This window comes from Alosa alosa, chromosome 20 (assembly GCF_017589495.1).
Source record: "Alosa alosa isolate M-15738 ecotype Scorff River chromosome 20, AALO_Geno_1.1, whole genome shotgun sequence".
Classification (NCBI taxonomy): Eukaryota; Metazoa; Chordata; class Actinopteri; order Clupeiformes; family Clupeidae; genus Alosa; species Alosa alosa.
Window position 1 is genome coordinate 29,192,972 of NC_063208.1, and position 20,487 is coordinate 29,213,458.

Below are 20,487 nucleotides of genomic sequence, written 5' to 3' on the forward strand. Positions count from 1 at the left end.
AAGGGTGATTCTGAACTCTTTCCAGTTTGCCATGAGCAAACATACATGTGACGTAATGCATAACGAAAAGATTGAGCCTATCCTTCTATAATCTCAACCTGTTGATCGTTAAAATGTAAACTATGTCTATGAACCAGCCCCTTGAAGCGAAGAGTCTAGAAACAAAACGCTGTTATCCCATTTGATTTGATAAAAACTTTGCAGGGGAAAAAACTTCATGGAGAGCACGTGATCGCTTTCTGCAGCAGCCAAAAAAATCTACTGCTCGAGGTAACCCTTTCAAGACAAGGGCCTCCCAGTTCCTCCCACAATCTGCTTTAAACTGCTGGTGGAGATATAATGGTTCTTTTAAAACGCACTTACTGGTCATTCATGTTAGCTGCACTGCACATCAGCTAAGACAAATAGCCTACAAAACATTCTTCTCTAAAGACTTCCAGTGTTTTCAGGGTTAAATGTTCTAATTCGGTTCAGCTGTCTCGCTTATGTGTAAGTAGGCTAAGCCTGCACATATGATTGTTTTATAGGCCTAGGCTACCTTATAGTGTGTTCTATTAAGCTACTTGCACATTAAAGTCAGCACTGTGAACTGCATTAAGAGGAATGACCACTGTGCTCAAAAATCCTGTTTACACAAATTCGCCGGCCGCGACACTAAAATGGTCGCTGCTCTTTCTCACATGCACCTCTGCAATGCGACTGAAATTCTGCCTCCCGTTCCATCCAAAAACAACCTTGCGCTTCATTCAAGGCAAACGAAGCAAGTATTCAGTATTGTGAAGCTTTCACGTGCTTAAAAGATTAACTGCTCAGACACCCGGCGCCTGAAGTCGGACAGGAGTAACAGCCGATCGCGGAACTCTGAATTATGTCTCGCTTCCACTGCTGCAATATCTTCCATTCGCTCAGAGGTCAAACGCACTCAGAGACATGGAGAAAACATTCGTACCCTTAATTTATCAACAGTCACACGACTGTAAAACGGTTTAATCTAAAATGCACGGCGCAACTATTTCAAGGAGATTAGAGGAAAACGTTGAATTGTGGGACCCCTCATCCAGCTCATTTCTCTGAGAAAATTTAAGAGCTCTTGTCCACGCACTATACTCCAGCGGATGATTTTGGAAAATATGCAGTAGGCTATCCTATTCGGGGACCAACAAATTATCAAGCAGCTTAGTCAATAATTTTGTAACAATGTAGCTAACATTGTAAATGGGGTGTCCGAGTAGCATACGCATGTGACATCTGGACAGTTTATAAAAGACGATTCAGTCTAGAGGAATATATCCCTGAGCAGAGCCATGGGCGATATGGCTGTCCTCCCCGCTTTGAATACTCGAGCATGAAGAACAAACAAAGCCGTTCCGATAACTATTGGATAGCAACAGGAATTACGTTTAACAATCAATGATCAGAACGGCGAAATTGCAGTGTTTCACAGAGCCACTGATCAATCCGACATTAGATGAAGATGGCAACCAACCAAATCAAATAAATTAGATCTGATGTAGCTCAAGCTACAGTAAACCAAGCGAAGCAGGCACCAAATAAAAATCAATGCCTATTAAAACGCAGTTAAGTTATGACAAGCAAAACAGTCGAGTATTTTTGGAGACATAAAACCTCATTTAATCTATCGATTGTTCTTTAAATCAACCTCGTCACCCGAGAAGCCCGTGATGAAAGTTTATGCATTTCCATCTAAACAAGCATATCGGATGTACCAACTTGAAAAGGTCATTACCCACATTCCTCTCATGATCAAATGATGAAGAAAACCAACTTACGTATCTCTTTTGGATGATATTCCTTTTAGGTCTTTCTTTGCTCATTCTGCGATACAACCGTTTTCGCTAAAGAGAGAATTGCCACATGAATTTCTTTCCCTCTCTTTTTTTTTCCTGGGGCAAGCCAAAACGATTTAAATCCCCGGTCCGTAGTTAGCTCGTCGCTTGATAGACCGAATCCACTCTTCAGTTGTCCTTTCTAGGGCTTGTAGGCCAGTACATGTAGGCTAGTCAATAAATTCCAAACCACTTGTCCACGAAGAACGCAGAAAAGCGAAATAAAATGTTACTTCGCCATAGCATAGCCTAATCATAAACAATTCACAACAATAACTTCCATCTGTAGAAGACGACCACGTCCTTACGCATGCCCGACCCTCTGAAAAAACTCATGTATTTTGAGTGAATGTTCATGTTCTGACGTTAGCTACATCTTGCTCAAAAAGCATAACATGTTGGAACAGAATAAATAAAATAAAAAACGCTCGCGGTCACGTTTTGGCTGGAGCTAGCAAACGATGAGTGAACTCTCCAGCGGCACTGCTAATCTGAACAAGGCAAGCTCCTTTCTTCCTCAGCCTCAGCCTATCACAAGCAACACCATGCTCAGCGCTAACTTTAAAAGGACTGCCGTGGTGAAGGGACCGTGGTAAATAGTTGTTCCAGCCAGGAACTGAATAAGCAGGAGTTTAGGAGAACCGGTGCGCGTTCCCCTCATATTTGGCACTTATGAGCTCTTGTTTCCATTGGAAAGAAAATGCTTCAAATATCATTAGACATAATTAAGTGCTGAATATGTTTTTCGGACCGACTTCGCTATTTCATATGGATATAAAACACAACCGGCAGAGCGCCCTCTGCAAGTCTCTTTTGCATGCTGTCGTCAAGAGCACACATTCTATTTGTTGGAAAAAGCAGACTTCGGACAGCCATACCTTTATGGGCTACGTTGACGCAGCCTAATTTATTGCAGTCCATCATGGTAGGCTAATATGTAACATCTCACGGTGTTTTGTGTAACACTTCTCTATTTCAGTTCTTCTATTTGTGACTCGTGTCTGTGGTGTAAATTAGGCTACGTCCTTTTCCTCCTCAAACATTCCCTTGACTTAGGCCTATTTGGCCAAGTTAGTCCAACACCAGTCACACTTTGTAATGTTGCAACCTATTTGTTTGATGTACACTTAACCTAGACTTGAATACATTGTTTTGAAGAGAGGTTTTGGAAATACATTGAAAACTGGAAATGGTGGTCGCATTCTGTGAGAGCATTTTGGTGAACTGTGACTTCAAATGAAACTGTTCATTTGATTTTACCACCAAAAATGACGACTTTAGGCTGCAGTGTAACTCTTCGTTTGTCACTGATATGCTAAAAAAGTGTGTCGGCTCACTTTCGCACTTCTGCATGTTAGCATCCGTGTGGGGGAGGATGTCTGGAGAGGACCGCTGACAGAGTTCTCAGAAAGCATTGTAACCGCTCGGAGCAGGAAGTAGACTATGCAGAGCTGTAGCATTAAGCTATATTTGCATGTTCATCATATGTCACTGAAAGTTTGACTAGATAGTAGGCTATGAGGTGCTTCATGGGATATGCTTCTGTCTTCCATTTCGTCCACTGCACTGGTCGTGTGCAGTCGTTGAGTAGCCCAACAGTCGGTCTTTTCCCCTAAATTTTCCCCAGGTCTTCATCAAGCCACCTACCTTCTTCACAGTCGTGCATAAATTAAGGTGAAAGTAATAATCGCCACCTGGACAGAGCTGCTTCATATAGATTTATGTAGCTCATGGTTATGATGAAAGTCCTGAACTTAACCTATGAAGGAAACGGATCATATATAATTATTTAATTGAAAATGGGTGATGATATCACGTAGGCGTAAATCTTGAATTGTTGGCCTATTCTGACAAGCCTCCAATCAGACAAACACATTCAACTGCTATGACGGAAAGTTACAGGCCTCTATAAAAGTTTGCCCCACAAGAGGACCTGTAGTTTCATCTTTATGTTGTGGATTTTTGAACCAAGTGAAGTCAAGTAAAGTCAACTTTACTTATATAACACATTTCAGACCCAATGTGCTCCAAAAGAAAGAGAATAACAAACATGACATGACCAAACAACAAAGATAAAGATAAACATTAAAAAACATAGATAAACATAAAAAGATAGAAATGAAAATACATACAATAACAAGTGAATATAATATTAATAGTAATTAAGTAACCTGACATCTAGCGTAAAATTAAAAGAGCATGCGTAATAGGCTTTGTAGCTATGATCACACCTGAGTTCTCTCGTTCTTCGGTTGTTGCAGAATTTCTTCTTCTGCTGGCTTGCTACAGCATGTCACTAAATTGCATTAGGCCTATATTTATTTCATTATAATTCAGTTCACAATATGAGCTGCCTTAGTGTAGGTACAGTAGGTGTTTGTCTCCAGCTGACCAACATGGGGGAAGAGCAACACCATTCTGGACTTTTCCTGTTTATTATGAGGGAGAGCTTGTGTGTGGGGTGCAAGGCAAAGACTGATTAAACCCTTCAGCTTTAATAGAGCTAATTGGTGGCTGAGGCAGAACAGAATGCGTAATTCAGGTTGATGTGTGTGCCTGTGTGTGTGGGAGAAGGAGGAGGGGGTTTGAAGGCCAAATGAAAGTGTAACCTATTTACAGATAGTTATTTGCAAAATACACATGATTCTGTTAAGATTTAAATGAAAATGGAAAATGTTACACAGCATTTCCTTTAAGCAAGCTTTTGTCCTTTTTCATAAAGTGAAAATTGACAGCAATGTTAATTGTTACACTAAATTCCACTAACTCTAAATAATTAAATAGTTTTGTCTGATTTAGTAATAAATAAGAAGGCAAACTGTTGCTTTGAACAACACATTTAATATTCAAAGCTCAGAAGGAGCATCTGTCTGCAGGGCCGTGCTCTGAGACGATACAGCAAGATGGCAATTAGCAGGAAGAAAAGCTTGAGCTGACTGGGGGATTAGTTGTGTGTGTGTGTGTGTGTGTGTGTGTGTGAGAGGAGGCCCAGCAATGAGAGTGAGGCACATGTGATCCTCCTCTAGCATGTTTTAATATTAACACTAATAAAAAAGACAGTATAACAAGAGAGAATGGAGATTAAAATTGGAACAAAGGGGATTTTTGAAAAAAAAAAAGCATTTGTCGAGCACACGGGGTTATAGTGGCATTAGATGACTGTTGAAATTTAAATCGTGCAACTCGTCTCATTAAAGTGGTGTTAACCCTTCCCCCTCTCGTTGCCTCTGCGCCCTTCAGCCTACGGGGACCAGTCGGAATCACAAACACATTTTATTTTACGACTTACCCCCAGTGGAGATGACTGAGGCCCAGTCTACCACCACCACTTATAATTGGACTCTGGGAGTTCAGAATTCCCTCTGCCCAGACGAAATGTACTCTTGAGTAATTGCATCAGGTAGACTTCCATAAGTAAACACCAATAGCATCAAAGGGAGTCTATTTCAGGAGGATGAAGAAAAGATAGAAAAGCCATAAAGATGTGTTGACTGACCTTGAGTGTTTTTTTATGGCATGGTCACTTGCAAGACTTTTTCTTATTCAAACATATGGTACTGTCACCTTTTAATCTTTTTCTGTATGGTTACTCTTTTTACTGCTTTTATGACAGGTAGATTGTTGATATAGTTGGTTTTACATGATGGGAATGTTGAGTATATGTAGATGGAAGTAGTTTCTCACGTTTCCTTCCTGATGATAACCAGAAGTGTAGGCATTCTGATAAAAGAGGTGCCAGAATGCTGAGGGACATTTTTTGCCTTTTTTTATTTTATGGCTGGATGAACTTGAGAAAGGTAAAAATCAATTGTTTACCTCAAGGGGAGGTGGGAAATGAGTGTAATTCCCCAAATGGTGGAATAACCCTTTAAGAACGAAAACAAAACAATTTATCAGAGTCACTCATCACCCCTAAAAGCCATCTCATACTTTTACATGCTCATCTTGTATTGCCATGGTAGAGCAAGATGCTAACAATGCCAGTGTATCTATATTGTTTTGTCTTCAAAATAATTGTTAATGATGAAAATAAATGATAATCTGCATGTCCTACTTGATTTTGAATAGCATCTTAATCCAAACTGGTCTTTATGGGAAGGCAAATTTGTGACATTTTGTTTCAGTGTGATACTCATAGTAAACATAATTTTAAAAAGTAAATGGAAATTGTATTTCAAGGCCTATCTCTTCACAATAGACAGAAGTCATTTTTCCTAATAATATTTCTACTGAGGTCTCTCTTATTGATGCAGACTTTTTTGATGCAACACTATTGCAGATGTGCTATGATTGAACAATCAGTCCCAGCCAAGCACTACATCCTTTGAATCCCCATTTGAACTCACTTCAAGAACTCATCAGATAATTAAACATTATTATTATGATTAGCTCTGAAATCTGAAATGTTCAATACAGCATGTAGTATTAAGAAAATAGGCCTGACAGAATTACAAGGACCAATAATTAGTTAAGTAATGCTGAAAACAGATTAAAATAATGAAATATGTTTGAAGGTTTTCAATTTCAGATAAAAGAGATATACACTGCAATATATTCAGATTCTTTAATGAGCTGAACCTGATGTTTTCATTTCTTTATGGGTGTTTTTCTATATATTTTTTAATGGAAATGTTTAACAACCCCAACACAGAAAAAGTTCAAATAACTTGAAAAATGCAAATAACAACAGAATGTGATAATCTCATAAACCCGTATTTAGTTGCATATATATATTCATATATATTCATTTTGAATTTGATGCTAGCAACATGTTTCAAAAAGTTGGGACGAGTATGTTTACCACTGTGCTGCTTCACCTCTTAATTTAAGAACATTCTGTAAATGTTTAGGAACTGAGGACACAAGCTGCTAGAATTTTGAGAATCAAATGTTGCCCTATTCCTGCCTGATATAGGATTTCAGATCCTCAACAGTCTGGGGTCTTCTTAACCATGTTTTTCATTCCATGATGCACACAATTTGACAGGTCTGGACTGCAGACAGGCCATTTCAGTACCTGGACTCTGACTCTGGAGAAATGCTGTTTAAATATGTGCAGAATTAATTTGGCATTTGTTTTCCTGAAGTATTAAAGGTCTTGCCTGAAAAAAACATTGTCTAGATGGCAGCATATGTTGCTCAACACCTCTGTACGTGCTCATGCCGTAGGCACTAATGCACCTCCACACTGTCATAGATGCTGGGATGCTTCAGTTCAAAACTGAACACGATAACAAGTTGGATAGTTGGATTGTCCCTCTCCTCTTTAGCCCAGAGGAGTCCATGATATCTAAAAGGAATTACACATTTTGGTTGGTCTAACCACAGGATCTAACCACTTTACCTCAGTCCATTTTGAATGAGCTCAGGCCAAGATAACACAGTGGCATTTCTGTATCATGTCTAAATACAATTTATTCTTTTGCATGGTGAAGCTTACACTAGCATTTATGAATTGAGTATCAAATTGTGCTCGTAGACAATGATTATTGGAAGTTTTCCTGAGCCCATAGAGTGATTTTCTTTACAGAAACAGGTCTGGTTTTAATGCAGTGCCATCTGAGGTCCAAAAGACCACCACCATCCAATATATCCAATATTGTTTTTCCCTTGTTTGCAAAGATATCTCTGGATTCTCTGTATATTTTAATGCTATTATGTACTGTAGATGATGAAATCCCCAAATAGCTTGTAATTTCATGTAAAGAAGTATTATAATTATATTGTTTCATCATTTGTCCACACAGGTTTACACAGAGTGATGAATACCTCTACATCTTTACTTCTAAAACGTGATGCTATTTTTATACCCAATCATGGTGCCATGTTGCCCTAATTAGTTGTGAAATATTCCTCTTATTGTTGTCTTTACCTTTACACAACATTTCCAGCATGTTGTTGCTGGTGTCAAATTCAAAATGAACATGTATTTTTTCATAAAATAGTAAAATTGTATTTTTATTCCCATTTTTATGTCCCAACTTTTTTTGTGTGTGTTGTTTGGTGAGTTGATGTAAGGAAGTCGCTCTACCACTTAAAACTCATTCTGTTAATTTATGATGGTTTATGGTTTGTGATGTTTCTATAACTTTGTTAATATGATATCATTGTGGTGTGCTTATTACCCAGGATGGGGGTGACACTAGCTCAGTGCTCAGTGTCTTTAGATTACATTTAGCTGTGATCATCCCAAAGAAGCATGGACATGGAGGTACATGGACACAAATCATCGGACGAGTAGAGTGGAGACCAGTGTTGTCTATGTTAGATTCTAGGATATGTCCAGCAATAGCCAGGTCCAGTGAAAAGGACGCAAGTCCAGTAAATCCTACTACACTTTAAAGGAGAGCCATTGTGTCCCGTTCTTATTTTACCTTTATTTCCTGAGCCCTTCCCTGTCATTGTACCACTCTGCAAAATGATATGTACCGGTAATTCTGTTTTTAAAGGTTTTGATTGGTCTTTTCTGTGAAGAAACACACATATTATATGATCTACACTGTTATATGTTCGATTATACTGTCTTATACTAGTTTAAACAAAGCAATCAGGATCTTATCTCTGCTCCGACTGGTGTATGTGTGTGTGTGTGTGTGTGTGTGAGTGTGTGCGCGCATGCATGAAACTTGTGAATAAGGGCTTGAGTGTCACAGGTTGCTGCGTGAGCCTGGATCCAACTGAATGGCATCCTCGGGGGACAGCATAGCAAGTTGGCCCTGAGCCTCTTCCTGGGTAGGACACCTGCACCAAACACAAAAGGGGGAGAGAGCAATAGGAGGAAGAGTGAAAGAGTGAGCGAATGGGACGGCCATGGGGAGCTTGGAGAGTGAGAGCGCTGGCTTCCAGGGACCTCTGTCAAACGGAAACAAAGTAGCACAAACAGACTCTGGCCCTGAAACAGCTGGAGGAGGTCCTGATAGACAGCAGACTGGGTGGTCCATGAGGAGAGAGAGAGAGAGAGTGTGTTCACTGGAGTGGCCAAAAAGAAAGGTCAATTACTCAGTGAGCATCCACCGGCATCTGAAAGGCCTAGTGAGTGAGGCAGACAGGCAGGCAGGGGAGATTTAGATTATCCTGTAGGTTAATGCCTCATTTCCTTCCATTAATATGTCAGCCAAATGAGCGAAATGCATTAAAGTCATTTAATGGCAACATGATGGGGAAACATTATTGATTGAATCCTGCTTCAAGCACCAGACAAGGTTCCTCTGGCTTTTGGAGAGTTGTGAGAGCATTAGGTATGGCAAGTTGGGCAACATGAGTGTGTATGGTAGGGCATGTGTGTGGAAAGCAAAAGAATGGTCACTGCTTGTACTCTTATAGCTCTTAGCTGTTACTTTGTAATATTCACACTATGTTGATGGCTTGATGCACTCTGGTATATTAACTTGCTTTGAGCCTTGATCCTTTATTTATCTGCATGTATATTATTTTGCCGAAAAGCAAGTGCTTCATGCTCTATTTCTGTATCTGGAGTGGAATTGCTTGAATAGGGCAGCCATGTTGTCTCGCGCGGACATGTGGGCAGATAGAGAAGCGTGTTAACATCTGACTATGCTTCTTCCACACTCCCACAGGAAGTGGGAAGCCTTTCTAATTCCACTCTAGTGCCTAAGCATTTGGAGCTCTATTTTAATTAATAATGGAGTGGGGAGCAGTGGAAGGTCTTTTAAGAATAATACTTAATGGCCTTCTTAAAGAACAGAGGCATTCATACAGAGTCATATTCATTTTGTCTCTTTTCTAAATGTTTTTCCCTTTCTTTTTTCTTTTTACTTGACAGAGCTTATCAGAAAGCCAGGTTTTGCATGATTAAGCAGAAGGTGATTCTGGAGGGAGGTCTGGCCCATTTGCATCCCCCTTGGGTCCTTGTAATTTAGCTACATATGTCCTGCTTCTAATGGGCTGGGAGGGTGAGGCGGGGGCAGGAGTCCCCCCCTGTTTTCTTCCTTCAGTAGGCCTGCTTTTCTGCCGCTGTTCTAACCTGGTTTGATTTGCAACTGAAAAGCTATGATTGTACTTGAACTAACTGAATGAGTATGGGGTTGTGTTGAGAAAAGGGAGAGCAGAGAAAGGTGTTTTTATGTGTTGGTCTAAAGCATGTCATTCTCGGGCCCTCCACGCCCCTTAGCCATGGCCTTTATGGCCTTTAGTGGCCATTGTGGCCACAGAGAAACACCACAAGAGCAAATGGCCGAATATGGGCCCCAGGTGTCAGCCTGATGGCTGGGTCTCAACACACTATACACTGCCTCTCTGCTTTCACATTTATTTAAAGTAGAATGGCTGGATTAACTGCAGTTGTGTTGAGTGAGGTGAATAAAAATGAGTGAGGTGAATAAAATCCCTCATTATCAATGTGAAATCATATTGAAATATTACTTCCACTATTGCAACTTCCACTGCTACTGCAACTAATTGTACTTTAACTGCCTTCCTGACAACAAGGAGCTAATTAGCATTATTTTGTTGTTATAGTTGCTTAAATATGGTGAGAAATTGTTATTTGGCTGATGGCAAGTTAGTAATATTCATAATCTCCAGCATAAAACACTGAACTGGAGACTTCCTGTCCACACGGGCTCTTTCCCCTGTGCCCATCGGGGCCATTTGCCAGTCAAATGGCGCTCTCGTCGTTTGCTATCTCTGCTTTGTGGAGGAGTGTAAACGGATATGCCATGGCCTCGTAGCGACAGCCTGGGGCGCACATTTTACACACACGCTAATCCTTATTTATGATTCCGGAATCCCAGACAGATTTCATTAGGATTTATTTAAGGTTAACAAACTGCTGAAGACGAGGCTTAAAAGAACACAGCACTGAATGCAAATGAGTACCTTGGTGTACGGATGGGTGCTCAAGAAAACACAGAGTTGTCTATGTTATCAGTGTTACCAGAGGAGATTAGATGAAGAAAATTAAATGTTAAAACTGATATTGATAAACCATACAGTGGTAATTATATTTATATATAGTTTTTTGCAATAGTATAGTATATGTAATTGGGGTTGGATGTGGAGTGTAGTCACTGTGAGCAGGTTTTCTGGGCAGGAGTCTCTGTATGCCTCCCTTTCTCTTCTCCTCTCAGTCTCTCTTCTCCATGTCAACTTGATACATCCATTCTTCCACATGAACAACTGAGGCCTCATGAATTGTTTACTGATTAGCCACACCAATGAACAGACAGCCATAGGAGCACTGCATAGCATTTGTGTGTGTGTGGGTGAAAGAGAGAGAGTGAGAGAGAGAGAGAGAGAGAGAGAGAGTGTGTGTGTGTGTGTGTGTGTGTGTATGTCTGCTTGTGTGTTTGACTCCTGTCTTGCTGGAGGCTGTGTCAGACATGGGCTCAACTCCTAAGCTCAGCACACAAAGGTGTGATGGAGCTCTTATCAGGGAGCGGCTCCTTGTGCCTGTGTGGAAAATGTGTGCTCCTTGTTGGAGCACACATTTCCTACCCAGCGTGCACAGCGTGCCAGTGAATGGGGTTGAGCTGCATGGGTGGCTGAGACTCTGCATGGGTGGCTATATCTACACTAGGCCGCAACAATTTTGGTCCAGATTTTCGGGTCAAGTCCGATTCGTGTCCACAAACACGGTATCAGTTTGAGAGTAGATGCGATGTGCGTCCACATTACTCCATTGATACGCAATTTTTTTTCCTTTTGGTTTTCACCGTTTGTCATGTTCAGCATCCTTGTTACTGTTGCAAGGTCAGATAAACGGTAACACTTTATAATAACTACACACAATTCATCATTTATTAAGCCTTTGTTACTTATTAGCTAATGGTTTGTTCATCATTAGTAATTTCCTGTTCATACATAAATTATCATCAGTAAAGCATTTGTTCACACATTTATAAATGGTTTGTTCATAGTAAATAAGCCTATCCAAAAAATATGTTTGTAAGTACATGATTTATACTTAATAAGTAATGAAACAACCACTTATAAATGAAATCATTTTCTTATTATAAACCAGTTGCAAACTATTACAAAATGCTTTGTTCATTATTTGTAAAGCATTGTTCCTATGTTAATTCTCATAAATAAAGTATTTGTACACACAGTTATGAATGGTTTGTTCATAGTAAATAAGCCTATATCTAAAATATGTTCATGAATTATTGTTAATACTTAATAAATTATGCAATAATATTTTGTTGATGAAGTAATATTTCCATTATTTAACACTTGTTACATACACATGCACTAATGATTAGTTAGGGTGAGGATACATATTTTATAAACCACTTCCTAATACTATAATTCATGATTAACTCAGAAGTTACAAGTGGTTAGTTAATGATATTTTGTGAGCTTATCTAAAGTGAGGACTTTCTATGCCTTGCAACACATTTTCAAATGAGTTGTAAAGATTGCATTCACATTGTCATGAGCTCTCTCTCTGCCTGGTAACACCCGCTGATTGAAGTCTGATGACCTCCACCTGTTCCTGCTCTGCTCTGCCTCACCCTCGTTACCTACCAGCTGCACTGCATTCACCACTCATCATGCCCTGTATATAAAGCCTTGCTTTTCAGTCCACACTTGTCAGATTGTCTGCAACCAGCACCAGTTACCTGCCTGTTTTGGAAAACGCCTCTGACTCTTTGCCTGTGATCCCGGACCATTTCGACTACTTCTGTGTTCTCCAGCCCCGGACTTCCCGGATCATCCAGCTCCTGCCATCGCGGTTCGGCTACTGGGGGAACACACACACGCAGACTCTTGGAACTCCTGTACCCCGGAACCCCTGAAACCCCCTTAACCCCCAACCCTTAAATAAACTTTTGAACGTGACTCTTTTGTGGTCCTCGTCCTGTTTGGTGTCTGACACACATTCATTCATTTAGCAGACAAGCAACATACACATGTCAATTAAATTGAAGGCCATTGACATAACAGTGAAAGCCGGGAATCGAACCCCCAACTTTTCAGGCTACTGCATACTAGTCCAGCTCCTTATCCACTACACTACCTTGGCCCAGACAGAATCCCCTACAACTATGCAAGAGTTAAAAATGTTTTTTTCATAGTAAACACGCATATCTATATTATATTTTTGAATTGATTGTTGTAATACCACTGGGCAGAGGTAGTGTAGTGGATAGGGAGCCGGGTTAACATGCAGTAACCCATAAAGTTGGGGGTTCAAGCCCTGGTGTCCACCAATGTGGCCTTGCCCTTTAATTTCATTGACATGTGTAAGTCGCTTTGGGTGAAAGTTTCGGCTAAATGAATAAATGCAAGGGTAAACTTTATAACTCATTTGTAAATGTGTTGCAGGGCATATAAAATGTCCTCACTTTAGATGAGGTCACAAAATATCATTAACTAACCACTTGTAACTCCTGAGTAAATTATTAATTATAGTATTAGGAAGTGGTTTATAAAATATGCATTCTCACCCTAACTAATCATTAGTGCATGTGTATGTAACAACTGTTAAATAATGGAAATATTACTTAATCAAAAACATATTATTGCATCATTTATTAAGAATTAACAATAATGTATAAACATATTTTAGATATAGGCTTATTTACTATGAACAAACTATTTATAACTGTGTGAACAAATGCTTTACTGATGATAAATTATGTATGGACAAGAAATTACTAATGATGAACAAAGCATTAAATAATAAAAGGCTTAATAAATGATGAATTGTGTGTTAGTTATTATAAAGTGATACCACAATGGCCATGCAGCGTTAAAAAACCTGCATTGAAATGTGTCATTCTGATTCTGACAAACGCAGTCAACAAGTGCAAGTGTGGGCTTTTCCTTAATGGTTGCTGTTCTGTGGTTTATTTTGACAAATTAATCAAACATATATAATATAATTTATTGACGTGGGAGAATGACAGTGGTGCGTTTTTTTTTGTTGTTTTTTTAAAGCAGGCAGGAGGCATGATTTTCAATAACGCACACCTGCAGCATCATGCACACTTGCTAGTCTGTTCCATTGTGTGTTTTCCGAATGCTAAGAGGAAGCCTTGCCTCGTCTTTGAAAGATTTGACTCTGCAGTGCTCAGTTCTACCAAGCACGAATCCTTGAGGATCCTCGACTTTGAGAAACAGCCCTTGTCTGGAAAACCATAGTTCATACTGTAACTGTTTCAGAGACGAGGGGGAAAGACAAAACCAAAATTTATTGTAATAAACAGAAGCAGCAACACCTGCAAATGTCATGCAGTTGAAAAAATACAGACAAAGGTAAACCCATACATTGTTTCCTGACTGTTTGTATTGTCAGCTTGTAAAGTTTAGGCGAAGTAGGAGGAAGTAATGTTAGGAATCTCTGATCAATGTGATTGGTAATTGATAAGGCTGGACCAATGATTACAAAGTTAGTGCCCGTGGCGATGCAAGTGTTGGAAACATTCACCAATGGAAAGTCACCAGCCTCTATTCACTTCATACGTCATCTCTTTTTAGATGGTTCCGCGACACACTACTGACATCTGCTCCAGTTCAACTCCTTATGGTTCTTTATCCCTAATCATGTATTCAACAGAATTGGTGGTCTTTCTTTTGTTATAAAATGTGACTACGCTCCTACAAAACTATCATATCTAAATTTCATCAGCAGTGTCTTCTTGCTGGGAAACTAAGTTACATTCACAACTTAGTAAGTAAATATTACTGTTAAGAATAAGTCCCTATTTTTCTCTAAGTGGTTTCACAAGTGTCAGATACAAATGAATCCGACATAGTGTGGACTTAGAGTGTGTCAAAATGGAGCGTTAAATGAATGTACTTTATTGATCAATGATTATTTGTTATCATAAGTGTGACCTTAAGACACAATATTGCACACTTCTTAATTCATTCATGCAGTGCTGACAGTTATTGCAAATTGCCTCAATGTTCCTTAATTCTATTCATGTTAATCCCTGATAATGGGTGTATGGGTGCAACCCTACTTATCCTTCATAAATTTGCCAACCTCCCCTAGAGGGTGTCTAGTGAGATATAGGCTGATCTTGGCAGGTGTTCTGTATGTAGGTTAAGGACAGCTATCTATAGGCATCTATATGGGGAAGAGAATGAGTGCTCACGACTACTAGTATCCCTTAGTGGTATGTTTAGGTCTGTTGCTCACACATAGCCAGACATGGAGTGTCAGGCCTAGGGAGGTCTTATGAGAAACACACCTGCAGGGGAAAACACATTAGACAGACACACTGCAGGCCACTTGGCTTGCTGCTGTTGCTGCTGCTACTGCTACTGTTTAAAGCCTGTACTGTTTCACAGTATCAGTGGCTGTCTATGGAAGCACTGTTTAGAGCAGCGTAAACAGCTAGAAGCTCCTCTGACCGAGACAAAGAAAAACAAGGCTGTAACAAAATGAGAATTATGATTCAACACCATTGATACATATTGCCCAGGTGCATTTCTCAAAATTGTATACATATCAAGTAAACTGTACTTGAGTAACTGTTAAATGAAGCATGTATAATTACATGGTGTGAAAGTTGTGTTTCAGCCTTGTGATAAAAGAAGAGGTATTGCTCAGTTTGATTTTAGAGATTATGTTGAGATCATTTAGTCATATACCACAATCAGCACATGATTTAACACTTCTGCCACATTAGGCCACAGTCCTTTTAGAATTATTAGATGATCTCAGCTTTGAGGCTTACTGGAGACACTGTTAGTAACACACATACACACACACACACACATTGCTTTTGCTGGGAACTGAGTGATCATTTAAATGGTTCTCTTGAACTTCCTCCTTCTCCTGACAGAACACTGACTGACCAGTGTTGTCATCATCAGATGTGTTCAGTTGTGGTCACTCCAGCGCTCCACTGTCCAGGGTATTCCTGGGGGGGTGTCTGTTTTGATCTGTCTGTTCATGTGTGGCTGAGCTTGTGATTCCACGGTGCCTGTGCCACTCCCTCAGTGTGTAGGCTATGTGAGGAGGTGAGATAGGCTGCTCCTGCACATGAAGCTGGAGCAGGAATAGAGTTGTTGATGCAGGGAGGTGAGAACCACACTCAGATCCTCTGACCAAAACCTCCTATCTATCCCCCGCACCAGACTCTCCTCCCTGGGTGGCAGGTCCTTCAGTGCCTTGGCCCCCTAAACTCTGGAACTCCCTCCCCCAACCTCTTTGTGACTGTCCATCTCTTCCTTTCTTCAAAGCACATCTCAAGACCTTTTTGTTTAATGATCACTTCTCCTCTACACCCAACACATAGCTCCACACATAGCTTGTCTTGTTGTATTGTTTTGTTTTGTTATTGTTATTGTTTGTCTGTCTGTTGTTATGCTTTCCTTCTACTATGTTAAGCGACCTTGGGTTTCAGAAAGGCGCTATATAAAATAAACGTATTATTATTATTATTATTTTTATTATTATTGTTATATTATAAAAGAGACCAAAAACATTGAGTAGTGTATGTGTATATAGAAAGGGGTCTGTGTTTCTACCTATGTGTGTGTGTGTGTGTGTGTGTGTTTGCATAGGTCTATGTGTATTTGTCAGTTTGTGCCTGTGTATGTTATTCTTTGATAGGGCACTGTGGTGTTGACTGTTGCCATGGTGTGGTTGCTGTGGCTTCCGGCCAAACTGGATGGGTGTTAGAGTGACCTCCACCCTGACCTCCACCCTGAAATGCTGCTCAACAGAGATTAACACCACACAATTGAACACACACACACACACACACACACACACACACATACACAGCAGAGAGAGGAATGTCATGAAAAACCGTCAGCACTCACCGCATGACACAAATCCTCTGAGTCTTCAGTCAACCTTCCTGATGATGCGGGAGGGAGGGAGGGGGTTGGGGTCCTCTAGAAGCCCTAACTGAAGCCATGCCCTCTCTGGAAGTCATTAGAGTGCAGGGCCAGCCTGAAACCATTACTGATAACATTGATTAAGTCCTGTCGTTTGAAGTGAAGGACCCCCCATCCTCTCCGACTTCATATGCGTATGCAAGTGTTTTCAGTTTCTCTCTCTCTCTCTCTCTCTCTCTCCCTCTCTCCCTCTCTCTCTATCCATGTCTAAACCACTCAAACTCATGTGGTAAGGAGCTGGAAATAAAGTTGCAGGGAAACGTGATCCCTTTGAAGATGCTGGCGCTGGACTTAAACCATGCGGGTCATCAAATGTATGTCATCAACCCCAATTATAAAACATTTCCTTTCACAGAGGAGCCTTTTCCATTGTTGTAAGGCATCATGCACTGACGTGATTACACAGCTATTTTTCTTGTGTCGGACATGACATCACAGAGCGTTAGACCCTTTTTTCAGCCTCTCTCTGGAGCTCAGCCAGCTGTGGTGAGATTTCAACAAAGATGGCACTTTTCAAGCAGATACTTCTCTCACCTCTGTATCTCTGTTATGTCCAATGTCATTGTGTTTGATGAACTTCAATTCCATTTGTGCAATCTTACCCCTTTTTCTGGGACATGCTATTTTTCTTGAAACCTGAACACATTTCTGTCATAACACACACGCACATTCACACACACACACACACACACACACACACACACACACTCTCTCTCTCTCTCTCTCTCTCTCTCTCACACTCACACACACACACACACACACACACATACACTCTCTCTCTCACACACACACACACACATACACACTCTCTCTCTCTCTCACACACACACACATACACACACTGAGACACACTATTTAATCTATTCTGAGATCATCAGAAATGAAAAGTCAACTCCCATCTCCCTGTGACTTATGTCATTAGTGGTTGGCACATTTCTATGGAGCTGAGCTAATTACATCCATGATATTAAAAATCAAGACGTGGGGTAAACATAGCAGAGGCCAATGTGAGATGGGCGGCATAGGAAACAACAATTAGCCATAAGTGAGGGTTGTGATCATATTCCCATTGTGTGGTTGTCAGATGGGAACAAAGACTGAGGCCAAGAGAATAAGATTAAAGGACTATTTTAGGAGACCCTAAAGATGTCCCCACCAATTGACGGCATAACCATGCTGGCCAGCACCACCGTACGCTTCTATTTAAATTCAAATGATAGCAGGCAGAAGGAGAAGAGGAGGCTGAGTTCCTGCCCCAAGAGCCCGGCCCTTTGTCTGTCATTGAGTTTGCTCTAAACACCGATTCCTGCCACGGCAGCAGAGCTGTCACAAAAAGCAGAGTAATTACAAACACTGATGCTATTTAGGAACATTCTTGACTCAGATACAAGTGGCTACAACAGCACAACAACACAACAATGACAAAGAAACAACAAGATAGCTTTTTACAGGATATTTTTTTTTATTTGAGTGTCACAAATTGTCTCCACGTCCATTGCAGAGTTAGTGTTTATTACATCCCTATTTGAGCCACACATGTGGAACTTATTCTAATTATTGTGTGAGCAGTTGGCAGCGCTTGTAGCAGGATAGTCATATTATCTGAGATGCATTTGAAGTTGTTGTTGTAGGCAGGAGATAATTGTAGAGGATTAAGATCTAACACTGATTATCACTGAGTGCCAGTGTCTCATGTCTACAGTGCTGCTTTAACTCCAGGCCTTGTTTTTTCATAATATTGCAATGGTTTGTTTAGCCTGTCTCAATATATTCATGTTTCATTGTATCCTATGGAACGAACAAGAGAGCAGCAGACTTCTCATATCTGATTCTTCCACTCCACAAGAACTTCATCATAAGTACAGATACTCAAAGCACACATGCTCCTTCCTCTCCCTCCCTCTCTTAATAAACACATGTGCACAAGAAAACCCATATTTATTCTGAACCCTATACTTAACAAACAAGCAGTCTCTCGCCGGACAGAGGATGTTGATGATTTCCCAGTGATACCTATCCACACAAATACACACATAACCTACAGACAACATATAAACACACTAAGCCCAGTGTATCAAGCTTGCTGTTTAAGCTGGGCAAAAGCCTGCCACTTAACCCCCTCCTCAATCCCTGCTGTGCCCCTCAAGTTTGCCCCCATTTTTATGCAAATCAGCAGGGCTGTCACGTATCCCAGGAGCCTCCAGTGAGCCAGCCCTTCTGTGCCTGTCCACAACCCCCCCAAAACAACCCCCCTTTAATTCTCTCCTTCCCCCTGTCACTCCCCTGCTCCTTCGCTCTCCCCCTCTCTCGCCCCTTTCTCATTCTCTCCTGCTCCAGCTCTCCATGTGTTTCTGTCTCTATCTCTCTCTTTCACACCCCAATCTCTCTCTCTCCTGACTTCTCATTCTCTCTCACTCCCACCTTTTTGCCCCTCCCTTTGTCCATTCTACTCCCTTTATTCTTCAGGCTCCCTCACTACCACTCATCTCTCACCCCCCTCTCTCTCTCTCTCCCTCTCTCTCTCTCACTACCACTCATCTCTCCGTCCCCCCTCTCTCTCTCTCTCTCCTCTCTCTCTCTCTCACTACCACTCATCTCTCCGTCCCCCCTCTCTCTCTCTCCCTCTCTCTCTCTCACTACCACTCATCTCTCACTCCCCTTTCTCTCTCTCTCTCTCTCTCTCTCTCTCTCTCTCTCTCTCTCTCTATGTTTCTCTCTCATGCTTCCTCAGTCCTCTTTTCCTCTCGTCCTCCACCTTGTCTTTCATTGTCTCCTCCACTCTCCTCCCAGTCCATACACCCTCCACTCCTCCATTCCCTTTTTGTTTTCTCTCTCTCTCTCTCTCTCTCTCTCTCTCTCTCACTCACATTCATTTGCACACACCCACACACATGTACATCCTCCTGTTTTCTCTCCTCCTTCCCTTCCTCCCTGAGGTAGCATGATTCATGGCCTCTTCCTGTGGACCATCCTGTCGGCTGCTGCTCTTATCACTGCTCGGGAGGCGCTGAAGCTCTGGCCAATGGTCAGTCAGGGTTGGAGACACCTCCATTTGTTTACACCGTTGTAAAATGTCTGTCAGGTCCCCCGGGATCCTGAGACAAGTCTCTCAGTCTAACACTCATGTGATGGGGAGTGCACTTGGCATGTTGCAACAATCTGATCCATACCGCTTTCACGGTTTCCGTCTTTCAACTGCGTCACCAGTGGCTTATACCAACAAGTCATGGGTCATGTGAAAGCTGCTGTTTTCCTATCTGAAACATGGCCTTGAACAAAGTGTGTCTCTGGTAGGCTTTAAGCAAACCACTCCTGGGGCCAGGTGTGTTGGCCATCCCCCGAGAGTCAATGCAGCATTCACTGAGCTCAGATCAGCTTACCACTGCTCTCTTTCATGTTGCAATATATGATTCATGTTGGTATGCATGAGACTGCAAGCGGGGTGTGTTTGAGAGAGAGGCACCGGAGATGGGAATGATGTGCCAGATAGGTGGACAGGAATGGGCGCAGGTGGACTGACAGGAGAGGAAAGTGTGCGTGAGACGTGGGGGATTAGTGATGACCTGAGGCAGGAGGAGACGCGGCTGAGAGGAAGTGTCGGAGTTTGACGTCTTCCCTCTGGACACACACACTGCAGAGCAGAAGACATGCTGTCATTTCCCTGAGCCTGAATGGGCCTGCAGTAGGTGTCTGCATTGAGGGCCTAAATAAAGATGATAGAGAAGTGAGAAGTGATCTTGGCTGGTTTAATAAGGTATGTCTACTTTTTTTCTAAACAGTATCGCTGTGTAATCACTGTCAGAGCTGATCATCTTCC

The 20,487-nt window shown here is 41.3% G+C and overlaps 1 protein-coding gene across 1 annotated transcript in view; it reads right to left on the reverse strand.

Annotated features, from left to right (window-relative positions):
• jarid2b (jumonji, AT rich interactive domain 2b) overlaps positions 1-2,580 on the reverse strand; it is a 94,555-nt gene extending 91,975 nt beyond the window's left edge. Inside the window, 1 exon segment of the mRNA XM_048229361.1 lies at positions 1,791-2,580. Within this exon segment, the coding sequence (XP_048085318.1) occupies positions 1,791-1,835 (45 nt within the window). The 5' untranslated portion in view covers positions 1,836-2,580.
• Positions 2,581-20,487: the final 17,907 nt, after the last annotated feature.